The sequence below is a fragment of the Pinus tabuliformis genome, chromosome X (assembly GCF_031772625.1).
Source record: "Pinus tabuliformis cultivar Carrire ecotype Pingquan chromosome X, CPIR1, whole genome shotgun sequence".
NCBI lineage: Eukaryota > Viridiplantae > Streptophyta > Pinopsida > Pinales > Pinaceae > Pinus > Pinus tabuliformis.
Genome location: NC_142308.1, coordinates 673,452,255 through 673,478,162, shown reverse-complemented (window position 1 = coordinate 673,478,162; position 25,908 = coordinate 673,452,255). Strand labels below are relative to the sequence as shown.

General features: G+C 41.1%; 1 protein-coding gene across 7 annotated transcripts in view; it reads left to right on the top strand.

The window, feature by feature from the left end:
• LOC149141775 (uncharacterized) overlaps positions 1–25,908 on the top strand; it is a 451,055-nt gene that overhangs the window by 334,419 nt on the left and 90,728 nt on the right. For 6 of the 7 annotated variants that reach the window (XM_089448792.1, XM_089448791.1, XM_089448788.1 and 3 more), the window contains 5 exons: positions 9,800–9,877; positions 10,112–10,210; positions 10,428–10,478; positions 10,673–10,729; positions 10,904–10,945. In XM_089448792.1, coding sequence (XP_089304918.1) covers positions 9,800–9,877; positions 10,112–10,210; positions 10,428–10,478; positions 10,673–10,729; positions 10,904–10,945 — 327 coding nt within the window. The remainder of the gene's footprint in view (positions 1–9,799; positions 9,878–10,111; positions 10,211–10,427; positions 10,479–10,672; positions 10,730–10,903; positions 10,946–25,908) is intronic. The other variant, XM_089448790.1, reaches the window with a different exon arrangement.

The window sequence follows — 25,908 nt, the reverse complement described above, 5'->3', positions numbered from 1 at the left end:
ATACCTAAAATTTAACATCAATGGTATTGAATTTCTTTACCAAATATTTTCCTTCCCTCCTATCCCCATATTTGTCTCTAAATGCGTTGAGGAGGGTTCCCTGAGAGTCAAAGGAATTATTGGCTTTGTTGTGAAACCAGTCAAGTGCATTACCTTCCAATGATAAGGAAAATAATTTTATCCTGACATCTTCATGATTATAGTCCGGAGAATGAGCATATCTTTGGATGAACACAATGATCTTCTTTATATGCTCTTCAACGTTGATATCATTATTTCGATCAAAGATTAACAATCTGTTCTTAGTTGACTCATTCGACAGATTATGTGGATACCCCTAGATGTTTGCAAAGTTGCAAGGCCCATAGAAGTCACCCATGATATCTTGATTTGGAGGATTGATGAAAAGCAAATGGAGGTCAAGGAGAGCTTCCTGTCTGAGAAAATTTAAACGATCTCTAGAATGTAACTTGTTTAACCGAGCTCTTAGAACCTTTTCAGGATCGAGAGCAGGGTTAACCAGGCTACCAGGATTCCTTCTAGAGTACGTTCTAGTGAATGGATGAATAAGTGGAGTCGCCACCCAAACAGGAAACCAACCTAAATGTCCAGGTTCTAATGTGAGAATAAACAAGATGAGAGGATTAGTGAGAGGAAGAATAATAGGGTGATGGGAAGATGAAGAATGATGAGAGGAAGGTGCCAAAAATGTTGTGGCATTGATGAAATAATGAATGAAGGATGAAAGATTACAAGATTGTGGAGATTGTTGTAAAACCAAGGTCCAACAAATTGGTCCCTGGCAACGACGCAAAATGTTGCCACTCAGATTGTATAGGCACCGCGACATTGCTTAGGACGGGGGTTGTCACTTTGATCCCTGTCCACTCCATTCTAGCTTTCTCCCAACAACAGGCTATGGGGGGTACTCCCTATGGAATGAGTTGAAGGAAAACAAGTTGGAAACCAACTTGCTTGGGAGACACGGATGAGTGGCCTAGCCACTTGGTTGAATTTAAGCAAGGTTATTAATTTGATTAGATTTTTAAGTATGAGATTAGTGGCTTAATGGAGTTACAAATTCTTGCTTATAGTAAATGTGAACCAAATGACCCGATGGACACCTGCTACTTGAGATGATTGACTAACCTAAATGATATGCAAGTCCTATGACCTGTGTGTGATGCAGTGATCTTGGTTATTTTTAGTTAGATGCCTAAACTATTTTGAAGCTGGGCTCCAAGGTAGGTTGTGGGAAGGAGGCCAACGAGAAGTAGGCTAAGGCCTAATTAACAATACCTTCTATTGTTCTCCTATCACCCAATGCCTCCGGCATTGCAGAGACTGTGGCTCTAACCACTGCAAGGTCACCATATTAACCACCAAAGAGTTGTCGAGGCCCTTCAAGCTAGGTGAGAAGGGTTGCCCTATATTTCTATCAACCTAGCTTATGCTAGGAGGTAAATTATTAATGCAAGCTAGATCTAGAATGCTTAATGCAAGATGATGAGTGAAATTTATCTTGAGTTAAGATTGTGTAAGTTACTTAAGTACTTATTGTGAATTTATCTTAAAGCAAGAGTACTTAACGATATTAAGATACAATCTTAAACAAGATACCAGTGTAAACTTCAACAATATTCCACAAGATGTTTAACCAATTAAACCAACTTATCCACTTATCAATCAAGATGCCAATCACAGTTAAACAAGATTATATGTGATCTTATTACTCAATGCCAATATTCCCAAGAGATTTAAGTGCTTTAAGTGAGTGTGAAATATGGTTTCTTATAGCATGAAAAATGTAATGTTCCCAATTTTTTGTGAGAGAAAAGTGGAAATTAATAATTTTAATGAAGAATGGCAACAAAGTAATATTTTATTAGTGGAAAGTGGGGACCACCAAGGGAGAGGGATAACAATTATAAATAGAGCTTGGAGGCCTCCATTTGGTATCTTTTGATTATTTGACAATTTAACACTAGTTCTCTTGAGTTGCTTAGCCAAGACAGCCTGTGTTATTCAACACAAGGAATTTTCGAGCGGGAATTCCACCCATATTTCGGAAAACTTCGAGTGTCTCCGTAGTGAGGCAATTTGGAGAGCTCAATTCTGAGCTTCCATTGGACATCTTCGTAAGAGTTTACTCAACAATGCACATTTTTTGACCGCAGAGGTATTTTTGTGGAGCACATTGTGGGAGCATGTGTGGGTTAGAGGTTACGGGTTTTGCAGGGATTTTTCTTATCGTTAGACCAAATTTTGGACAACGATTCACCGAGTTGGATTGGAGGTTATTACCTGGGTCGATTTTTTATCATTTGGGAGGGGTACATAAGCTATTTGACCAAGTGTTGCGCAAGGGATTAAACAAGTGGAGCCAAGAGAGATAAGGGCTTAAGATAGGAGGTATTTTTTAGTGGAAAATTTAGCCAGAGCTGGGAGAAATTTCCCATGGTAGATTTGGGCATAATTCAGTAGTATCAAAATTGTGGGGCGTTTTCTAGCCAGATTGGGCAATTCACACTTGTTGGGGTTCACCGGGGGTCGATGGATTCAGCCCAAACCCTTTTTGGGTTTTTGTGGGTTTATTGAGAGGAGTCTCTGGCTGGTTTTATAGAATTTTTTGGACAATATTCAAGCCTGAAATCCACATTCTTATAGCAGGGCGAATTGCTAGTTAGTTAGACAATTTGCATTCCAAGGAGTATTGAGCCTTAAGATCAACATTACATCCAACAACCAGTAGCGGATTATTTTTGGATAGTGCATAGATCACTCCTGAACCATTTTTACCATTTTGGTTTGGGCCATTTGTCTGGGTTGTGCTCAAATTGCATAGCAAGCCAGTTTCCAAAATTTCAGCTCATTTTATGTACTCTTTTATCATAAAATTAATAAAATGACTTAGATTGTGTTGTTGGACATTTTGGTGTTTTAATTGTGTATGAGTTCCAGTTTATTTATTGTTCTTAGTCCATTGTTTGGTATTAGCTGTTAAATTCCAATTAGGAATATTACAAAAAATCACAAGAGATACAAAATATCAATCACTTTCACAATGCAAATGCTAGGAACACAATATGAAGACACTTAGATACTTTATGTTCCTATGATCTTTTAATGAGAAACACGTGATTATTATGACACCAGTAAACAAGTTATGACAATGGTGAGTAAATGTCAATCCAACAATATCTATGCTTGCTAAAATATGCCCAACTGCCAGATAACTTGATTAACTAGAAAATCAGATATATTAGCCTTCTTAAGATGTGATATTCCCTCTTAGCAACATTTGTAAGGGAAATACCGTTTTTGCCCAGTTTTGGAAAAATTTGCACTAGGCTCTAGCACTTAGGAAGTGTGGGTTTAGAGGCCGCACATTTATTTTTTATTAAAGTGAGCCCAAACAATAGAGGATGAAGGACAGAAATCGAGCCACTAGTGGTCCATGGGGGCCACCCATAGAGGAATGTGGCCCACAAGGGAAACACACGTTCATTGGAGCGAGTTTGGTGGGGGAAAGTCGAGTTGGGCCCACATGGGCATTTTGGAGGCTCTTTGACAAAAAGAGCAAGAGGCACTCATTTTGGTCATTCATGAATATTTGAGAATTGTCTTAGACTAGCATGCTTGAGCTGAAGCCAAGTCTGCAAGTGTTGTTTAGCACAAGAGTGTTTCTGAGCAGAAATCTCAACCCTTGCTTCAGTGGACTTCGAGTGCCAACCCAAGGAGGGAGTCCCATCCATTCCAGTTCGAACTAGCAGCAGAGAGTGCGAGTTTGAGGAGAGGTTCCAACAGTAGCAGCGCAGGAATTGCATAGTTCTTGGAGGAGTCACACTTGGAGGTTGAGGAGAGAAGGGAGTTTGGGGCTGAAACTTGAGGAGGAGTTTGGGGAAGTGTTTTGTTGGTGATTGCAGCCATTTGGGGGCTTTTTGCAGCAAGATTGACAGGTGGGTCAAATTACCCAGTAGCAGAGCCATTGAGGGAAAATAGGGCCAAAATTCCAAGGTCAACCATCGGCAAATTCCTTCATGGGTTATTTTGGGTATTTGGTGGAGAGCCCGGGGTTAATTTCCCAGAATTTTCTGAGCACTGAAGGAGGCCCTAGCAGCTATTCTACACAGCCAACAACTCATTTTTTGGGCATTTCAGCGCAGAGCCAAGGAAGACCAACCAGTATGCTTGGGGGAATTTCACATTCATCATTTGGGCTTAGCTTGCTTGCCTTGGGAAAGCCCAGGTGCATACTTTCCAAGCACCCATTGTACTTCATGCTTAATCAATAAAATGGCTCAACAACACAGTTTTTGGCTCTATTTGGTGTTCTGATGTTTGAGTAATTTTTCTATGTGTTTATGTCTATGCATGCTTTGTTTATTACTGTAAAATTTCCTTAGGGATATTACAATGGTACCAGAGCTCATAGTCTTGGCTCAGCGTGTGGGCAGCAACATCGGTTTATGACACCAGAAGACCAACAAACGTAACTTACAAGAGGCAAAGGTACAAAAGCAGAGAGAGACAACTACAAATCACCCCAGATCCAGAGGTTACTGAACCAGAGGTCGAAAGGCCAAACATGGGGGATAACGTGGGAGACAGGGGGAGTAAAGAGGAGGAGTTTGCCCAAACTCTTCTCAAGGCTGTGTAGGATTTGTCCAAAGGTATTGAGGAGCTGAGGCAACAAATTGCAGCAACAACAGGGGCAAAGGGATTCAAGGGGAATTCCAAATTGGTGAGGGCTCTGGTACTTCACATCACCAAGGGGGTCATGGCCCCAATGCACCCCTCATTCCCAACACACCACCCAAGTCCACCATTCCTACATTTATAGCATCCGACACTTGAGGGCTGCAAGGGCAAGAGGAGATGCCCATGGCGGACTATTTTATAGATTATTGGTCATATGTGCCTGACTTTAGAGAGGCCATTACCTTTAGGTACTTTTGTCAGTTGAAAGGTAATAACAAGGGAAAGAGACAAGGTGGAGGAAACTACACTCATGGCATCTATTTACGGTGCACCAAAAGGAGATTGTTCCTCCCAACTTTCGTTGGGGTGTCCAAGAGTTTAGCAAGAGCGTGGGTGGAGAAGCTGGATATCTATTTCCAGCTGAATCAGATGACGGAAGGAGAGGCAACTAAAATTTCCACTTTGCATTTAGGGGGAGAAGCCCATCACTGGTGGTTCCATGGGGTAACCACAATGGGGCATGCCAAAGTGGAAACCTATGAGGAGTTCACTAGGAGGGCGTTGTAGCATTTCGATAGGAGAGACCCAGAGGAGCATTTTGGGAAACTAACAAGGCTCAAACAGATGGGAAGCGTTGAGGGCTACATTTCAGAGTTTCTCCTGAACTGTTTAGAATCTTCCCAAACCCTTTCTGGGTATTGGAGATCTCATGTGCCCCAACCTCTCCACCAAATTTTGTGGCTAGAGCACATCCGATGCTACCCCAAATCAACACTCCCTCTTAGCAAGGACTATGCTCTAGAAATATTCCTCATTGAGTATTACTCTGATCATCCAACATCGGTCCCTGTGCTGATGCTAAGCTTGCTGCCCCCCATCCTCTGCACTGTTGTATCATGTACTGTTGCCCATGGTTCTGCAACTTCCACTGCTACATTTGTACGACAGCTCCCTTTGCATCCATGCTACTGCTTGTCCTTTCTCCCAACACCACATCCGCACCTCCTCTCATCATGTTGCATCGTGCTGCCCACTGCTGCATTGCAACTCAGTTACTAAGAAGTAAGTAACTGATCTCCCAACTCTGACCTCTCTGTTGGGCTAGAGACCCTCTTGATGCTGAAGCTCCCTTTGTCGCTGACAAGTGCTCCCTCTCTGACCTCTATGTTGCTGCAATAACTCCCTGTATCTCGCACCATTGCACACCTCTCGGCGCCATCCTGCACTGGTGCAACACTCCCATGCCTCTCGCACTGTTGCAGTCTACTAGCCTTGCGCTGTCCTGGGTCTCCTGCACTATAGCTCTCTCTGCTGCTTCCTCCGCATCCATCTCTACCCGACTTAGCCAATCCTGCTACTCCTCTTCGGGGCTCCTGTAGCAAGGTCTAATCCAAGAGGCTGGGTACCTCGAGGATCCTACCCCTCATCGCCGATAGTCCACCTGACTACAGCTCGATGTCTCCCCACTTCCGCTCAAGTGGTGCATGTGCACTCATGGCACAGTCATCGTCTGTCAACACTTCCTTCTCTGCCCTTGCTGGCGCTACCTTAGTCTCGGAAGACTCTCCCTTACTCTTCTTCCTAGGACACTGGGTCGCATAATGACCTAGCTCCCCACAGTGGAAGCACTTGGTCTTGGAGAGATCCTTCTTCTTTCGTTTTTCCTACTTTCCTCAGATGCTAGGGCAACATCTTCCTCCTCCTGCTTGACTTTGATCCCCTTGCTGCTGCTACCCGTCTTTGACTGCCGTCTGATCTCTTCTTGGCGAAGAGCAGCCCACATCTCATCCCAAGGTGGAAGTGTCCCTCTACCCAGTATACTTTGGACAAATACCTCTCAGTCTTCTGAGACAACATTCAAGGTTGTCCTCACCATCAATTCCTGATCCGGCGTGGCTTCTATAGCAGTCAACTGATCTTGGATCTCATTCAGTCCTCCGAGGAAGGTGTCAATTGGTTCTCCCTTCTTCATCTGATACGACCTCAACTGATTCTCTAGTAACATTCTTCTCTACACAGAAGTATGCTGGTACAATTTCTTGAGGGTGCTGTCCTGGGACTCCTGCACTATAGCTCTCTCTGCCGCTTCCTTCGCATCCATCTCTACCCAACTTAGCCAATCCTGCTACTCCTCTTCGGGGCTCCTGTAGCAAGGTCTAATCCAAGAGGCTGGGTACCTTGAGGATCCTACCCCTCATCGCCTATAGTCCACCTGACTACAGCTCGATGTCTCCCCACTTCCGCTCAAGTGGTGCATGTGCACTCATGGCACAGTCATCGTCTGTCAACACTTCCTTCTCTGCCCTTGCTGGCGCTACCTTAGTCTCGGAAGACTCTCCCTTACTCTTCTTCCTTGGACACTGGGTCGCATAATGACCTAGCTCCCCACAGTGGAAGCACTTGGTCTTGGAGAGATCTTTCTTCTTTCGTTTTTCCTACTTTCCCTCAGATGCTAGGGCAACATCTTCCTCCTCCTGCTTGACTTTTATCCCCTTGCTGCTGCTACCTGTCTTTGACTGCCGTCTGATATCTTCTTGGCGAAGAGAAGCCCACATCTCATCCCAAGGTGGAAGTGTCCCTCTACCCAGTATACTTTGGACAAATACCTCCCAGTCTTTTGAGACAACATTCAAGGCTGTCCTCACCATCAATTCCTGATCCGGCGTGGCTTCTATAGCAGTCAACTGATCTTGGATCTCATTCAGTCCTCCGAGGAAGGTGTCAATTGGTTCTCCCTTCTTCATCTGATACGACCTCAACTGATTCTCTAGTAACATTCTTCTCTACACAGAAGTATGCTGGTACAATTTCTTGAGGGCCTCCCACATCTCATATGCTGTTTTCTTCTCGGCAATATGTGGTACTACATGGTCCTTGACCCCGTCAAGGATGATTCTTTTGGCCCTTGCCATTGCCTCCTCATACTTGTCGTTATCATTTGGGTCGACTGGGATAGCTATAATCTTCAAGGCAAAGTTCTTGACATGATTTTTGTCAAGTACGGATAAGATTCTGGCCTTCCAGACTGCGAAGTTCAATGCTCCGTCCAGCCTGTCCTAGTCTCTTACTTTGTGTAGTGCCATGATGCTCTTCTACTTCCCTCCTGGAAGTTCTCGATCTGACTCCCTCTAAGTCTTGATTACCCTCCTAGAAATCCTTCTGCCGATGTTGAGATGCCCTCTACTTTGATCATCTATGCAACCACACCACTGATCTAGGTTTCTTGGCTAGAAACCCTCGGTAGCAACTCCCTCCTCTTGTCCTTATGTCAGGTACTATTCTGACTACAGTATCTCACCAGCTCCACTCTGCAATGTTCTCACAGCCTTCTAAACCCCAACAACTTGAAGGTGACAACTCCTAGGCTCTGCACAATCTCGACACCAACAACCCGGCCTCCTCAGCCAACTGCGTCAGCCCTCCTAGCTTTTGTGTGGCTCTGCGTGAGGCTCCCTTTCCCTTCCTGGGTATTGGAGATCTCATGTGCCCCTACCTCTCCACCAAATTTCGTGGCTAGAGCACATCTGATGCTACCCCAAATCAACATTTCGCTAGGTCAACAAAGTGTTGTTCGGCACATGAGATCTCCAACCGGAAATCTCAACCTACCTTTGGTGGACCACGATTGCCATCCCTAGGAGGATTCTATACACTTCAGAGTGCTGTTCCAGGAGACATTGCAGGTGTTTTGATGAATTTCTGGGGCAGACTTATGCAGGAGCAAAATTTGCCCTAGTTGGAGGAGCTGTTATAAGTCAGAGCTTTTGCCGGGTTTTTGAAGGGAGTTGTTGCCTACATTTTGCAGGTGGATTAGAGTGATTGCAGGGCTTGCTTCTGTGGTAAATCAGCAGAGCTATCACTTGTTGTTTAGGGCCTGCGTGGGCCTGTGCAGAGGATAAATTGGGCAAATTCATGGGAGCTTGGGGCTGTGGTTTGGAGCTGGGGAGGAGCAGGAATTTTCAGGGTTAATTGAAAGGAGTTTTTGCTGGAATTTTACAGTGGATTGAGGGCCATTTGCAGCTATTATTCAGCAATGTGCACAACTGGTGTCACTGGGCAATTCACACTTCTTGGTGGGTTTTCTGATGGCTAGTCGAGTGTCCAAATCCTTTCTGGGTTTGGTGGAGCAGCATGAGAAAAGGTACCAGCGGAAGTTTCAACCCTTTTGGAGCAGTATTGAGGTCTGTACAGACAATTTCGTCCTGCAGCAACACCCAGATTTGCAAGGGCAACCCAGAACAATCACTACTTGCATAATAGTGCATGTAGATATGGGTAGACATTGATCCTTATGAGGAAAGCGACATTAAATGAAAAGGGAAAAACGAGGATACTTCAATCATTTCCATTGATATACCTCCAATAAATGAAAGCATATGCCGAGTATCTACTGGTAATATATGCAAAAGAAGGCACAGCTTATGTCCAGATCTGAGTTACCAAGTTAGTAAACAGATTATGAATTCATGTATCTTCATGTATAACAAGTTGTACATCCATTACATGATAAAAGTGCTGTTATTGTTATGCTAGTTTAATATTGAGGAACTTGGTTTTTTGAAGCTGAACTGTAGACAGAAACAATGTTAAATAACAATGTTAACTTTGGCTTTGAATCATAACAGGAACAATATCGTGGGGAATTAATATCTTGGGTTAAGCAAAGGCTTATCTGAGTTGCTAATATGTGTGTTTGTATAATAATCATAGGCATTTCTGGATTTGTATTGGCATTGTCTAATTTAAGCGAAAAAGGTGCCACCTATAAAGGCTAAGGCGTGTCCTTGCCCTGCAGTATGTATTGATATACTAACTCCTGAAGTATGTTGAACTTTGTTTTCTTTGTCATGTGATGTAAACTGATCTAGTCCTATCTATGCTTGTATCATACGTATAATGTTTATGAGAATAAAATGTTCTGGCTGCTCTTGCACAGTGTCTTATATGGGAGTGGCCTTAACACTTCCAATTTTTTGTATTAACACTTTTTTACTATGCACTTTGATTGACCTAGTTTTGGTCATTTGATGGACTTTAATAAATTTATATTATCTCATCTCATCTACTTTATGCTGAGTATTGTAATCTGCTTCTACAGAAACAGAAGTTGCAAAATTCGTCTCCACCAGAATTTCACTTGCCAAAAAGATTTTGGCAATATCTAGTGGAACATCAGGTCTTGTTGATTGTCTCCTTATGATTTAAAATTTGTGTAAAATGAGATGCCAACTAGATCATCTAATTCCTGCAAAACAGGCAAAAGCAATGTGACAAATATTTCTACTCGGAATTTCGTCAAATTGCTTTGTTAATTGTTACTTTAATTCTTAAGAAATGCAAGAAAATTTCCCTTTTGGAACATGTTCTCAATCCAGGCATTTCACCCACATGTCGGAAAATGGCGTTGCAGGGATTGGACAGGAATACTTTATGGGCATCTGTATCTCACCACAGTTTGCAATTGCTTGCCTCCAGTATAAAGTATTTCTCTTTTGATCTTTCGGGAAAGGTGTGGTTCTGACATAACTTATGACTTTCCATTTATCTTCTGTATTGCAACATAAAAACCAGTTCACTGTATGACTATGAAAAACTGGATTTAAGGTAATTGTTTATATAAGTAATGTCATATGTTTCAAACTTCTGGGTATGTCATCTTTTTTGTAGTCAATGTGATTACAGTACAGCAAAATCAGCATTCTAGTAATATACTTCATTTGTGACAGGGTGAATTCAAGGATGAGTTTGTCACTGCTGGAGGAGTCCCACTTTCTGAGGTTATTGGGATTTCATATTTTGAAGCTGTTAGATGAACTGTTACCTTGTGAAACTAGAGAGATATTTGACGGTGTTTGTTAAATGTTGCTGAAACAGTTACAGTTCACTAACATCATCTGTACATTTTTAATCCTTTCAACAAACACTGGGTGCCTTTCATTATTGAATTACTCATGTTATTTTGAACATGCAGATCAATCTAAATACCATGGAAAGTAGGACATGCCCTAATCTCTTCTTTGCTGGAGAGGTAGTCCTTGCTGTTACCTTTTAGTGATTTCCCTTTCTTAGCCATATCTTTCCATTTTATAACCTTATTATTCAAGCTTTGTTTAAGTGAAAATTGGTCAATAAGGTCTGTCTATATGACCTTATTCATGCTATGGCAATCTAAACAATATATAACTTGCAAAATTGATTGAAGGTGATAAATGTTGATGGAATCACTGGCGGCTTTAATTTCCAGGTAGCATTGATTTCTGTCCTTTGGGTTTAACATTGTTATATTGAAATTTTAACTGTAATTTGCCACTATGGTATAAATATGAACTCATTGAATGCCGAAATAGCTATGAACATTGAACATCATTATCGGAGTGATGCCGATGTTTATGTCATATACTCAAACAAGCCTAAATAGTGTTGCCAAATTTTCATATTTGATATTCCATAATCATGCCTAATATTGACAACTTTATAGCTAAATTTCAAAGGCCTTTTAAAAGATATCTTTACAGTTTTGAAAGATCTATTTTAGGGCAATTGCTAATCAGCTAAGGATGTACTGGGACTAGAATGCAGTGTAGGTAAAGGATATCCCCTCAACTTAGTAAAATTGGAGGCTCATTATGAGACGAGCTTTTAGAAATTCTTTGCTAGTTGAATGTGATAGGATTCAAAGTTTCATGCATTGTGACTGGACAATCGAGGTGTGGTCTTGCAATAGTTCATTGATATCAAGTTAGAAGTAATTTTTACCAAAGAAAGAGGAAATGTGTGGATTTGTACAAGAACCAAATGAAATGAGTAGGTTGATAACAACACAAAAATATTTCAGGATATGTTAGGATGAAGACGAACTGGTCCTTTATTCTGACAAGGATCAGAGCTTGGTACAAAGGGAAATTGCTAATTATTGCATTTCTGTATGGAACTCCTAAGGATATGTCTATAATAAGGATGTTGCTAATTTTGTACTAATTCGATTCTTACAAAAGTTGTTCGTTTGCTAATAAATGATAATCACTGGCTTAATCTCCTCATGGAAAGACTCCTACAAGTAAGGAGATTGAGACCACCATCAATTGTGTGAGCTTGGATAGTATAATGATAACATGAACACATAAACGAAACCACGATTGGATTCATAATAAGAAAGCAAAAGCTTGCTCATAAATTGTTACAAGATAGTTCCAGTCAATCCTCTTTATGAATACGAGATTAGACCAAAAAAACACACTAAAGTGAAATAAAGCATAAAATAACCTAATGTCCAAATGACATTATTAATGCTTATGTCTAATATGATATATCTAGTTGACCATTATAATTTGATATTTACTTTGACACCCTCACTTAATAGTCAATTTACTAACTACACCAAGCTTATCGTGGAATTTTACATATTTTTCAAGAGCCAAAGATTGGTGAAAATGTCTGCAATATGGTCCTTTGTGGGGCAGTACTACAGCTCAATATATCCATCTTGTACAATTTGTCTAATGAAGTGGCAATGTATTTGAACATGTTTGGTATGTTTGTGGAAGACTGGATCCTTGGCTAGTTTGAGCAACCCTTGATTGTCAAAGAGTAGGGATGTCAACTCTATCTATTGCATCTTTGTTTGAAAGAATCTTCCTAAGCCAAACTACTTCACATGCTCCTTTCACTGCTCCTCAATATTTTGCTTTGGTCAATGAAAAGACTATTGCACATTGTTTCTTGCTGGTCCATGTGACTACAGCCATGCCAAGGAAAAAAATATATCTAGATGTTGATTTATATCATCTACACAACCTGCCCAAATTTAATTTATAAGCCCACATAGCCTAGGGTCTTTGCTTCTGCTGTACAAAATGCCAATGTCAATTGTCCCTTTCACATATCTCAATGCTCGCTTTGTTGCAATCCAATGCTCTACCTTCAACATTGTCATAAATCTAGAAATGGAGTGCACAACATAACTCAAATTAGGCCTAGTGGCTATAAGATATATCAAGCTCCCCACTAGCTGCCTATAGATCTGTTACCCACTAGCCTATGTGTAACCCCCCAGGTGATATTTTTCCTCATTTTGATCCAGCTTGCCATGCAACAACCCCACTTTGATCCATAGATAGCCACTCTTAGTTGCCTCTCAACCACTCTTCGATTTGTGATTTCTTTCATCTAGTCAATTCACCTTATGAAGATGGGTCTTCAAATATGAGATATGCTAACCATTTATTTATTTAGGTGCTTTCATTTAATGCTTAAAGGAATTCTGGTGTGAATTTGTAATATCCCTAACAGGAAATAACAATGATAACAAAAGAAAGTACCAACATGCAACACAAAATTTTAACCCATGCATAAACAACAATATACAACACTAGAAACTGCTCCAAGCTGAGCCATTTTATTCAATATTAAGTGAATAAGATGGAGTACAAATATGTGGAAATATGTGAACCTGGGCTTTCCACAAGAAGCAAGGCCAAAAACCCAGGTGGAGATGAATCTCCCAAATGCTGAAAATGGCTCTGCTACAAGGACTATGCCCAACCAAAAATAATAGTTGCAACTGCTGGGAATGAACTGCTGATTTAGCCCTCCAAACTGCTCAAAAAATTCAGCGAAATTAGCCACAGCCTGTACACCTCAAACCCACAATAACCCAACAAGGAATTGGCCTACTTCTAGCTGCTCCGGGAAGCCCCAAAAATGAGCACTCCTCTTTGTGCTTGGTGTACACACAATTGAAGGAAGAATGCTGCTCTCAAGCCCCAAACTCCTCCGAAAATCTCTTTAAAAGCTCTTCTGCAAATTCCTTTGGCAATACCTCCAAATCCCAACAAGTATCTCTCCCCAAATCCCACAGCTCTGCACGATGCGTAAGCCCAGCCAGTGACCCTCTCCGCACTGCAACACACTCTGAAAAGCCTAGAAACCAATATGCCCTGTAGCTATTTATCCCAAGAATGCGTGCTACTTCTTCTACGCCCAGTCTGCTCCAATTGATGGTCGAATACACTTGTAAATCTCCTCGGAACAACTTTGAAATGTAGAAATAGACTCCCCTAGGGTGGCATTGGAATTTAACCAAAGAAAGAGGTGAGATTAATGTTGCACGAAGCGCCCCCCCCAGTTCCAAGCCCGGAAGCGCATCCCGTGCGGAAACGCCTAGGAAGCTTCGCCGAAAGCGCACTTCTGATTTTTTTTGCCACTTCCTGGACTTTTCGGAAGCGTGGCTCAGAAGCGCGCTTTGTACGGCGCTTCGGGCGTCGGAAGCGTGGCGCTTCGGAGGAGGAAGCGTACGCTTCCCGTACGCTTCCGTACACTTCCGGAAAAGCGTTTAGAAAATCGTTTTTTTTTTCAATTTTTTTTTTTAATTTTAGGTGAGTTTGCTTGTTGGGGATGGGTCCACCTTGGGTTAGGGTGACGAATGAAGGCAAAAAAAATATATAAATATAGCAAATGCTCCCTCATGGTAATGTTAAATTCTTAAAGTAAAAGTGACATTCTCCTTTATTTTTCATTTTCATCCTTTTACTTAAATTTTTAACATTAGCATGAAATGACTCAGGATGTTTGAGAGTGGTTCCAGCCTCATTGGACTTCATATGGAGAAAATAGAATTTCATATCCTATTCAAAATTCAGCAGACTTAATAGTTTTCAGGAATTCAGGATCAATGGGATTGTGGCATTTCATTAGATTATATCAAGTATGAAGGTATGTGATTAGCATTTAATCAAGAGCACCAAGCCCTATATGTACGCTAGTGCTGGTGGTGTTAATTGTTGAACTCCTTTGTTACGCGGCACGCCCTTAGCAAAAAATTACCTTTCAATCAAGTCAAAATCATCGATCAAGCATGTTAAGCTTTTTCTACCATATTTTAAGTCTTGAATTAGGTAGTTTGATCAAAATTGGGCAATGTTGACTAATATCCCTAGACAATCGAGATGGAGGCAAAGGCTAGACAAGAGGAGAAGAATCTATATTCTAGATGGTTGATGCTCGAATAATTAATCATTAATGTACAATGGATGTTATATCTATCTTGATTTATGCAAAAATATGCATGTTTTCATGTCTTCTACAACTAATTTGGTATTTGGGATGTTTGTTTTGAGTATAAATGCAAAAAAATATAAACTATATATATATAGCAGACGCTTCGCTTCCTAGATTTTTGGAAAATGACGCTTCCGCGTCCCTGCTTCCAAAAAACGTCCCCGCTTCGTGCAACATTGGTTCGAATTTAACAAGTAGAAAAAATAAACCAGAAGAATACAGATTAAATTTCTAACAGATAGACTTAGAAATTTGAACAAACAAGGGTTCAATTCTGAATTTGGCAAAAAGTTCTAAAATGAGGTCCTCCACCTCTATTTATCCTTGAATCCTTCATGCCCCTCCTCTCCCCTTATGGGCTCCACAAATCAAACCCCCTTCTCTCTTCCTTCCCACAAGTGCGAGTTCTCCTAAGGGATGAGAATTTTCTCTTGGAGTGGCCCCCACATTCCACTTACTTTCTAATTTGCCTTCTTTTATTATGTTTGGAGCCTTCTTTTATCAAAATGTCAAGTGAGGTATGCGTAACCCAATTTCCCTAAGTCAAACGTGTCTAAATATCAAAATTGTGCAAAAATGTTTCTTCTTAGAAAAAATTGCTAACTAGGGAATGTTACCACTCAAACCAGCAGGGGACATAACAGGGGTTCCTAAGAGGGCAACTGCTAGGTTAAGGGTAATGGTGGAGGCTTAGCTCACTATCACCATAGCTAAGTCTCCCTACGCTTTACGGACTTTCACTGATGGGAGGAGTCCTGGTAGTGTAGGGATCACTTGTAAAGTATATGTCAATCGATAGGTGGAAAGTGACCCTAGAAACCCTTTCCCAAGGATGGAGTGAAGAATGAAACTTGCATACTCTTTAACCAAGGGCCTTGGTCCTCCAGGGTTAAGGGGTGAGGATTGGAGGGTTGAGGGATAAGGAATAGGCTTGTAGATGAGGTTCTCAATCCCTCTAATCCTTGGGAAAATTGGATTCCCAAATGGTCCTTGACAAATAATCTTTATTGAGAAGTGGGATGACACGGGGCCAAGTGGACCCAGTGCAGACTCAAGGATGGAATGTAGCAACCAATGATGTTCCTATCTTGGACAAGCTGAAGGGAAAGGACCAAACAAGAATATTTACTTCAATAGGTTGAATTGATCTTGTTGAGGTCTAGCCTTGGGAATGCCTAGGAAAAATTCAATCCTAGAGCTAGGGCTTGGGATTCCTGGAGATTCCACTATTAGAATTGCCTCAAATTTGGAGGAGAGGGAGGGGACCCACTAGTGCAGTAGCCTGTAGGAGATTGAAATTTTTCCTTGTGTCAATTTCCAGGAAATTGATGCCCTAGGTGACCTTTGAGGGCTAGACCTGGGAAAAAGTGATAAAAGGTGAAAAAGGTGAAGGAGATGACCACCCTTTTTAGGGATCAGTGCCTAATTCACTTGGGGATATGGAGTCAAGGATGATGATGAGTAAGAACTTGGTTTCTTGATCAAGGAGGCTCGGAAAGTCAGTTTCATCCCATGTTGAGAGAAAGAAAGGAAAAGTGACCTTCAAGTATTTATAATTCAAAGAAAATGATGCAATCTTATCGAGACAAATAATCTCTAGGATATTTCATTCATATAACATCGTCCCATACATTAAATTAGCTAAAACATGCTTAATTCCACATTTCAATTATGCAACAACTAGCCCTAATTTTAGCAGTATGCAGCAACAAGAATAACAACGTTAAAATTTACTTACAACATTATAGAGTATATCCAACCAGCATTTCGTTTGCAAGACAAGAAAAATAGCCCAAATCCATACATCAAAATCCATCCATCTCCAAAGATATCCTCCAAGGAAAATATGCGAAGTTCTCTATGATTAGAGAGATCACAAGTCAAGTGGTCATCAAAATGAATGTATCTAACATCAATATATAGCCTCCCAAGGAGTTCGAATTAGCCTATGGGCCTACATTAGCCCATAATGATAAAATAATGTGCAAATAAAACCCCTGTTGGTGACAAGCCCAACAAACTAGCTCACAAGGGGCCAAATAATAATATGTACATGTCGTGAGGCCCTCCAAAAGCATAATAATTTCTTAAAGTGCTATACTGGGGAATAAATTCCTTGGAATATGATGGACAAGGGGGTGACCCCTTGTTCTCCAAGTATTAGACCTATGGTGCTCCCAGAGGGTCTGAGGGCACATAAATGACCCCATGGGTCTCAATATGAATCGAAGATGCCTGTAGATCCTCTACAGGGGTCCAAGTGGTGGAATGAATGCTCCCATGACATCGTATAAGTCTTGGGACACCTGCCAAGATTTTGGGGCTCCTGTGGGGGCCTGCTGGGCATAATGTACCAAGCATATCACCATCATCCCAAAAGTGGATCGCTAGTAGTCTCTGATCATTGATGAATACCCGTGGAGTGTTTTTTGTTGTTGTGGAGGCCAATGGCTCTCTATGCACACCCTACATGTGCCAATGTAGACCTTTGGGGTTAGGATCCCATATAGGGAGACCAAACCCAAATGGAACCACCTGTAATCTTGCATAAGATCTAATGTGTCCCCTAGGCTTCCAGTACAACCAGTCATTAAAATAATAGTGTAAAAGAGTTTACAACCCATGGATAACAAAGTGGGCACTTCATAATAGCATGCCCTTCCGTAGTGGGCTTTGGCATGTGTTAGTGTCTCCAAGCTCCAAAGGGGGTGAACCAAGTGTACCTTATTAGGTGGTTTCAACCCTTAAAGGGGAGAGTATGTCCAAAGTACATCCCTGTAATGGGGGTGGCAAGTGATAAATAAGTGGAATGGAGTAGGGAATGAGGGGCAATCTTGGGCCACATATTGGGGCATAGGAGTAGCTAGATAAGGGAAAGCCCACACCTGGGTATGTAATGTGTAGGAGGGAGCAATCGTGGTACATGAGGTGCCCTGACCTTGATTTTTCCACCCTTTTTTATATACCTTTTGCCTTTTATGAATTTTCTTTAATTAACTGCTCGAGTCTCAAAGGACAAGAGCATGATGTGTAAGATATAGTAGTGATTACCCCCTTTTAGGTAGGGTGGCTCATTGCCCTCTAGGGTTTAGGACAATCATGGGTTCTTGAATGATAAAGGAGGCTCATTTAGGGCCTATCGAACCAGGGTGATGACCAAGGATTCGGGTAGAGCTTATGTATTGGCTTTTTCCCGCATGCTAATTATTTTGTCCCGATCATCTTTTGCATTTTGTAGTACAATTTCCTATTAAATGTGGCCAATTATGCTTTTTTCATTTTCTTTTAACTACTCCAACCTCCTTTTGAAATTTCTAAGTCTAACCCGTTAGAAATTCTTCCTGCACTATCTGGTTTATTTCACCTACTTGTTTAATTACTTAACAAGTTATTTAACCATATAAATACTGAAAATAAACACAAGTACAGTCTCAACCATCTACAGATCATCAACTGAAAGAATAGACAAACACACAAGGGACACCATTATTTTTGGACAATTGTCCCCGAAAAAACCCAACTTGGGAAAACCGGTGCAGTAGTTCTCAGGGTTTTATTATTAAGCAGCTTCCTTGAGTACAATTGGGTGCCAAACTGGCTCACTCGACAGAGGAATCAATTTGGCAGTAATACCTCTCTTCAAAAGCAGATATTTGGCAAGTTTGCTCCACGGAAAACTCTCCAACGCCTCTCCGAGGCTATGTGTCAGCCCTCCTGGCCTCTGTGTCAGCTTGGAATCCTCTGCGTCAACCTTCTGATGCTCTGTGCAGACTCTCTGGCCCTCTGCATCACTCACGCAGTCCCTGGTAGCCTCTGCGCAATCCCTCTAACCCACTGCGTGGCTCCTGTTGGCTCTGCATAGCCTCCTCTGACTCAGCGTTGATCCTTCATACTATCTCTGCCTCTCTGCTATGCACTCACTACCCCTCGCTGCAACTCTGATCACTGGTTCGATTCTTCTTAGCAAACGCCGCTCCAGAAAATCGAACTGACTGATAAATCTTGGTGTGTCTCCAACTGACCCTCAAACCTCCTCTTATACTTTTTCTGTTGAGTCTTCAACGACCGAGATTAAATCTCTAATCAACAACTAAGATTAGATTTGGCTTGATCCATGTCTTTTAGAACATTCTCACCTAGTTTTATATTAATACCCATTAATATTTTTATTTTCCTATGTTTAGACTTAGGAACCCATTAAAAATATTAATTATTTTAATCTCTCTAACTGGGTGGAATTTCCCCAAACCATTTCTGGGTCTTAGGGATCTCATGTGCTTTAGCCTCTCCACCAATTTTCATGGCTAGAGCACATTCGATGCTACCCCAAATCAACAATTCCTCTTAGTGAGGAATGTTCTCCAGTAATTCTCCTCTCCACTGAACATCAACCTGATCATCTGGCATCGGTACTTGTGTTGATGCTTGTCCTACTGCCCGACATCCTCTACACTGCTGCCTCTTGTACTGTTGCCCATGGCTCTGCCACTGCCACTGCTACATCTGTACTGCAGCTGTTGGTCACTTTAATTGCTTATTAATTCAAACAACTAAGTGCTACATGAATTGTTAACCTAGGAAAGTCTGTTTATTTCAAAGGCAACTACACACTGTATATGCTCAATCTTAAAAGCAATAAAAAGTTGTAGTAATAAATATACTAATCACACCTTGCTTTAAGCACACTGAAGCTCTACTAAAAAAAATCTATTGTAGACAATTATCAAAGAATCCTTGATTACATTAAAAAGAACAATCTAGGAAAAGAAATCAATCTGCAAAGGAAGAGACTAATTATGCTGCAACAGAGAAAAGGACCCTATTCCCCAGGCAGGAATCTTCAGCACCTGTTTCTGATTCCTATGCTTCACAACCTACTCTGTAATCTCAATTACCAATTAAAGCACTCACTAACTGACTGTGAATGAATTTAGGAAAGTAATGCAACAATCAATTGAAAAACAGAGTTTCAGTAATAACGCATAAGCAATATTCAGTAAACAGAACTTAACAAGGTATGGATAGAAAATATACTTAACACACTACAGGAATTTAATGGGTGAATCTTGTGATGAAGGTGGGCCTTTCCTTCTCACAAGATTCCCCAAAAAGAAGAACTAAAAAGGAATGCTCAGAATAATATTTTATTCATCTGTCAATGTATCATATTACAAAAGATTTCAGTTCTTTACTTTCAGCTAGACCTTCCCGCAGTCTGTCCATCCCCCTCTAATGTAGATGTCTCCTCTTTTTAAAGAGGAGACATCTATTACAATTGTTTACATTATGGGTCCTATCTTTAACCCGATATGCCAAAATAGGATAATTAGTTCTTCCATTAACAAAATGTTGTTACAATGGTTGTGACAATGCCGACTTTGGAATGTAGTTGTTATGGCCAATGTAATAGCTCCTTCGATGATCTTCTTTTGCTGCTGTCGAATCTAAAATGCAAATCACGGGCTGTTTCAGCAACGGGATTTGCGCACTGTGCTAACTGTTTCAGTAACATAAACTATAATGATAAACCTGCAGTCTTTAGGCTGTTTCAGCAACGTAGACTGCAATGATAAACTGTTTCAGCAAGTTATCCAATCAACGATTAACTGTACAGGTAATGTAATTATATGCAAAATAAATTAAACGTATAGTAATGAGAAGAAATATTGTATACCTTCGGAAAAATGGATTAAAGTAATAACATGGGCTTTAAATACAGATTAGAAAAGGTGACATAATAGCAAAATATATGATCAAAAAGGGACAATGTAGGGTCCTAACATCCCCCCCAACTGAAAGGGTTGCATGTCCTCATGCAACTTTACTCTGAATCTGAGTCCAGGTACTGGGCCTTGGAGTGCAAGTTACTTAGGCAGTAACTATAGAAGGTACTATCAGCCAGATCTCTGAAGCCGTGAACATTTTGTAACTTCTGCCATGTTGTTGCTTCTTCCTTTTTGGACAACCTGTAATGAGCCCTATACTCTTGTGCTAGCATCCATAGAAGAGGGAAATGAAAATGATATCCTACCCATTTTTCAGCACATTGCTGAACACATTTGACATAGTCAGGTACCCTTGAAATTGTTGCTTCAACATTAGGAGGACTGAAGGGATGATACTCCTGCCTTTCCTTAGAAGAGTGTTGCCAGAATAAATTATTTGCTTTTAAGGCAAGAGCTCCCTTGGCTTTAACAAAATGTTGGCAGTCTCCTAACACTGCTACTTGTAGCTGCTTGATGTGCTCACCCATTCCTGGTTCCTTCAAAAATTGACGATATTCAGCAACAAAAATGGCAGAATTTTGTGGCTCGGATCGAATCCACAGAAGACGATTGTCTTCATTATGCCTTGCTGAAAGAAAGGCATTCTGCCATGTGAGCTGGTTAGCAAGAAAAGAGACAAAGGCCCTGATTTGAACATCACCAACCAAAGGGTTCAGATTCAACTTCCTATCCTCAGGGATAGCTTCATTATGGAGATACAATTCACAGAGTAAATTTTGTTCACTGGTAGATGCTTCTGTGAAAGTTTTCACAAATTGTTCAGGTCCAGATACCTCATGAGGTCTGCCATCTCTAATTGCCTTTATTTGAAAGAACGCTAAGCATTCTGCAAGAAAAAAAAAGTAATTGGAGGATGGTTTCCTGGTAGCTAATAATCTCTGAACCAAATCAAAGATGAGGAGCAGTCTAGTCTTTAGCTGTTTATTCTCCTTCTTCTGGGCACAAGAATGTTGGAGTAGCTGCTCCAAAGCTTCCCAGTTTGAATATATATGATTTTGCCACAGTGATTTATGCTCCTGCAAGATCCTATTTTGTGACATAACATACCCTTTCTTCCATTCATCAATTTGTTCTTGAGTGCTGCTAGTCTGGGTAAAAACAGTCTTTGTAGACCATGGTTCAGTCTGAGTAAACACAGTTTTTGTAGGCCGAGGTACAGGATTTTCAGTCTTAATAGTCACAGCAGGCCGAGGTACAGGAATTTCAGTTTTAACAATCAAAGGAGGCCGAGGTATTTGTGGTTTAACCTCTTTTTCAAAAAAAATTGCAGACCCTGCTAGTTCTTGTGTGACAGTAGGGTGTTCCTTTTTTATTTCAGGAGAAGTGGATGTAGAGGAGGCTCCAGGCAATGGGACTTCAACTACTTTATACCCGGCTTGCTGATAAATGGTACCGCATTGGCTACACATATATTCCTTATACCAGTCTTTTTCTGCACTTTTCTCGGATGTGGATGCTACATAGGCTAAAGTATACAAATTAAGTTCTCTATCATAGGTTTCCCTTGCCATTATTAATTCTTGCTTATAAGCTTCGAGTTCTGATTTTAGAAACTCGTTTTCCTGTAGAAGGGAAGCCAGGGTGACTGGGCTTTGTGTAGCAGTCACAGTCTCAGTAGTTGGTTCTTGTGTGGCAGCTACTGGATGAGTAGCTTGTTGTTCTGTAGCAGCTACATAGTTCGCAGCATCTTGAGCATCCTGACAGCTACTAAATCAATAGCTAGTTCTTGTGTAGCAGCTACGTTTTGTGCAACATCCTGGTCGTCTGTGTTCTGTATATCAGTAGGTGGTTCTTGTGTGGCAGCGACTGAATCAGTAGCTAGTTCTTGTGGGGAAGCTACTTGACGTACAATATCCTGAATATCTAAATTTTGTAGATCAGCAGCTGGTTTTTGTGTGGCAGCTGATGAATGAGTAGCTAGTTCTTGTGTGGCAGCGACTTGTTCTGCAATACCTAGGGTATCTAAATTTTGCGGATCAGCAGCTGGTTCTTGTGTGACAGCTGTTGAATGAGTAGCATCCTGGTCGTCTAAATTTTGTGGATCAGCAGCTAGTTCTTGTGTGACAGTTGCTGAATGAGTAGCATCCTGGGTGTCTAAATTTTGTGGATCAGCAGCTGGTTCTTGTGTGGCAGCTGCTGAATGAGTAGTTGGTTCTTGTGTGGCAGCTACTTGTTCTGAAAGAAATGGTGTCACAAAACCTTGGGCACCTGGTTCTTGTGTTTCAGTGCCCAAGGGTGAGACAGGTAAAGATTCTCGGACTTGGGACTGCGGTGGAGTATGGGGTTTTAGGCTAATAGGCGGGGAATTTGGGATGGTAGCAACAGTTGCTGCTTCAGTAGACATCCTCATTCGTCTTCGGGGTAAAAAGGCAGGGAGAGCAGTAGTTTTCCTTTTGTGAGTGGGTTTTTTCTGAGGGGGAGGGCTATCAGAGATAATGGCTTCTTTGGTTGAGGCCCTCGTTCGTCTTTTTGGTAGGAAAACAGTCTTATTTTGCCTTTTTCTTTTTAGCATAGTGAGGGGAAGGTTATCTTCAGAATCATCACTAGGAATGTGGACAGTAGGATTAGATGATTCTGCTAAATTATGGGATGGAGTTTATGTGGTGGGAGGGTCTACTGGTGGGATTTCTGCGGGGTCAGGAATGCTCCCTGATTGCTGTTTGGAAGGATTTTCAAGAATTTCTTGAGGATTCTCAGCAGCTTGCTGAGAGATTTCAGGAGCTTGTTGAGGAATTTCAGGGATTTCAGCAGCTTCTTGAGGAATTTCAGCTGCTTGCTCCGGGTCTAGGGGTGGGTTATTGCGAGGGGGGTTTTGTCGAGCAAAACCTCTCTGAATTAGTAGCTGGACAAGACGGTGGTGGGTGAGGGAAAGGAGTGGGAATTTTGCCTGTCTACAATAATGTGACATATTCTTTAGACACCCAAGTAAATAATACGGCATATTCAACAGTCAACCATGTCTCAAATGATTTAACAAGACAAAATCATGCTGATAGACTACCTGATAGCAACCTTCACAGGTGAGATAATGCTTGACGAATTCAGCAACCGTCGGCCATGGAGGTGGTAATGAATGAAGTGCGACACCCCTGCCTTTGGGCTCGACCTGCTCTCCTAGCAGAAGAAAGTCCTGTTGTGCATTCAGAATGATATGCTTACGACTAAACCATCGAGTGCCAGTGACTGGTAGGCCTGAAACCTATGCTATATCATACTCTGAGACCGGAATTCAAACTCCTTGGACAGTAGAGTAGCCATCCCGTAGATTACGTGCAAATTCAAGGACTTGCTGTGGATCAAATCCCTGAAGCCTCTGAAAATAATCTACCCAACCTGCCCACTAAAAAATCTGATATACCTCTGGGTGTAATTCTAATAGAGCTATCGAGCCGGGCTCATGTCGAATAGCAGGTCCTCCCACAGTTAACCAGCTTCAGTAAAATGCACAGTCAAAAACCGAGTTACCGCACTTCGAACAGAGTAAATTTTGCAAATGAGAACATGGAGTAATAGCACAGAGGCAGGGTGATAAGACGTTGTTGTGGGTAAAAAAAACGACGGTGATTGGCTTGCTATGAAATGATGGCGTATAATCTTGGTATTCCCCCCCAACTACGGCTGAAATAATGACTTTGAATGTATGGGGATCGTGGTAATAATGACATAATCTTCTCATTTAACTATAGTTTAATAATATCTACACATAATAATTACATACCTCGTGTTTACCTTTGATAGATATTTTGAAAATATAGTGCACGTTGATCATAGATCATCAATAGTTATGGAAGAGGGTTTTGAAACATGAGGGTGATTGTATGAAAGGCTTGTATAATCGTAGGAGAAGTCAGTGAAAGGATAGTTATAAAAATGATGGAAGAAGTGATTTCCATAATGGAAAGTAGTGGATAGTAACATTTTTCTTTGAAAACAAATGGTGTTTCAGCAACGGGAAAGTAGATAAAGGATGGTGTTTCAGCAACAGGAAAATGGGTGGAGAATGGTGTTTCAGCGACAGGAAAATGAGTGGAGAATGGTGTTTCAGCAACGGGGAAGATAAGAAAAAGTGTTGCTAAAAAGTACTGTTATTGGGAGAAATAGGGGAAATGTTGTTGAAGAATACTATTTCATTGATGATAAAAATAGGAAAAATGTTGCTGAAAATAATGGGGAATATGGGTAGGAGAAAGAAGGGAAAAATGATGGGAATGTTATGGAAAATGAAGGGATGAACTATGGATAGAAATGAGATGACAGTGCTTCACAAGATGAAGCTTAGATCTGCCTGTAATGAAATTGTCTTTTCCAATCAGCCTTTCCTACATCTGGAATCTGCAAAATAATCAATTGTGACATGCCAACCCTTGACAGGGATTATTAGTTAAGAAATCTAATCTAATGCTAAAAAAATACAATGCAGAAATTAAATGCAGTGAGGGGCAGCAGGCTCCCCCAAAAAGATATAATGTGAATCTGCCATGCAGGTGGCCTTAAAATCCTCCTTGGAAATGGGCTGCTGGTACAGACAGAGCTGATACCCATTTACTAATAACGGTGTTCTAGAATTATCAATTGTTAGGAGCCTTACTGTTCCATTGGAAAAACAGTGTCTATTTCGTAAGGTCCCAACCATCTTGTTCGTAATTTCCCTTGAAAATTTTCAAACCGAGAATCATACAATAAAGCCCAATTACCTTTCTGGAACTGCTTATGCTTGATGGTTTTATCATGCCACCTAGTTCTTTGTTGTTGGATCATAGTTGTTTGATGGATGGCATCTAATCTCTTTTCATCCAATTCCTAAAGCTGCTGCAACCTGGCTGTCTGTGCATCAATCAAATCAAGGTTAACAGCTAAAGCAGTGCTTAAAGTTTTAATTTCAAATTCTACAGGAAAAACAACACTTTTACCATAAACCAATTCATAGGGAGAAAATCCTGTAGTGTTTCTCCAGGTAGTCCTGTAAGCCCATAGTGCTTCAGGGAGCCTTTGAGACCAATCCTTCCTATTTTCCTTCACTATTTTTGTTAGAATGGCTTCTATAACTTTGTTTGTGCTCTCCACCTGTCCATTGGCTTGGGGGTGGTATGGTTTGGTCATTCTATGATGAATATGATATTTTTGAAGGGTGGTTTTAAAACCGTGAGAATTGAAAGGAGGTCCCCCATTTGTAATTAGCTCTCTAGGCACTCCAAATCTAACAAAGATTTCTTCAAATAAAAAGGCTAAAGCAGATTCTTCATTAGCTCTAATGAGTGCCTTAGCCTCCACCCATTTAGTCATATAATCTGTACAAACCAATATATAAACTCTTTGATTGGATGGAGGGTTAATGGGCCCCACAAAGTCTAGAGCCCATCTTTCA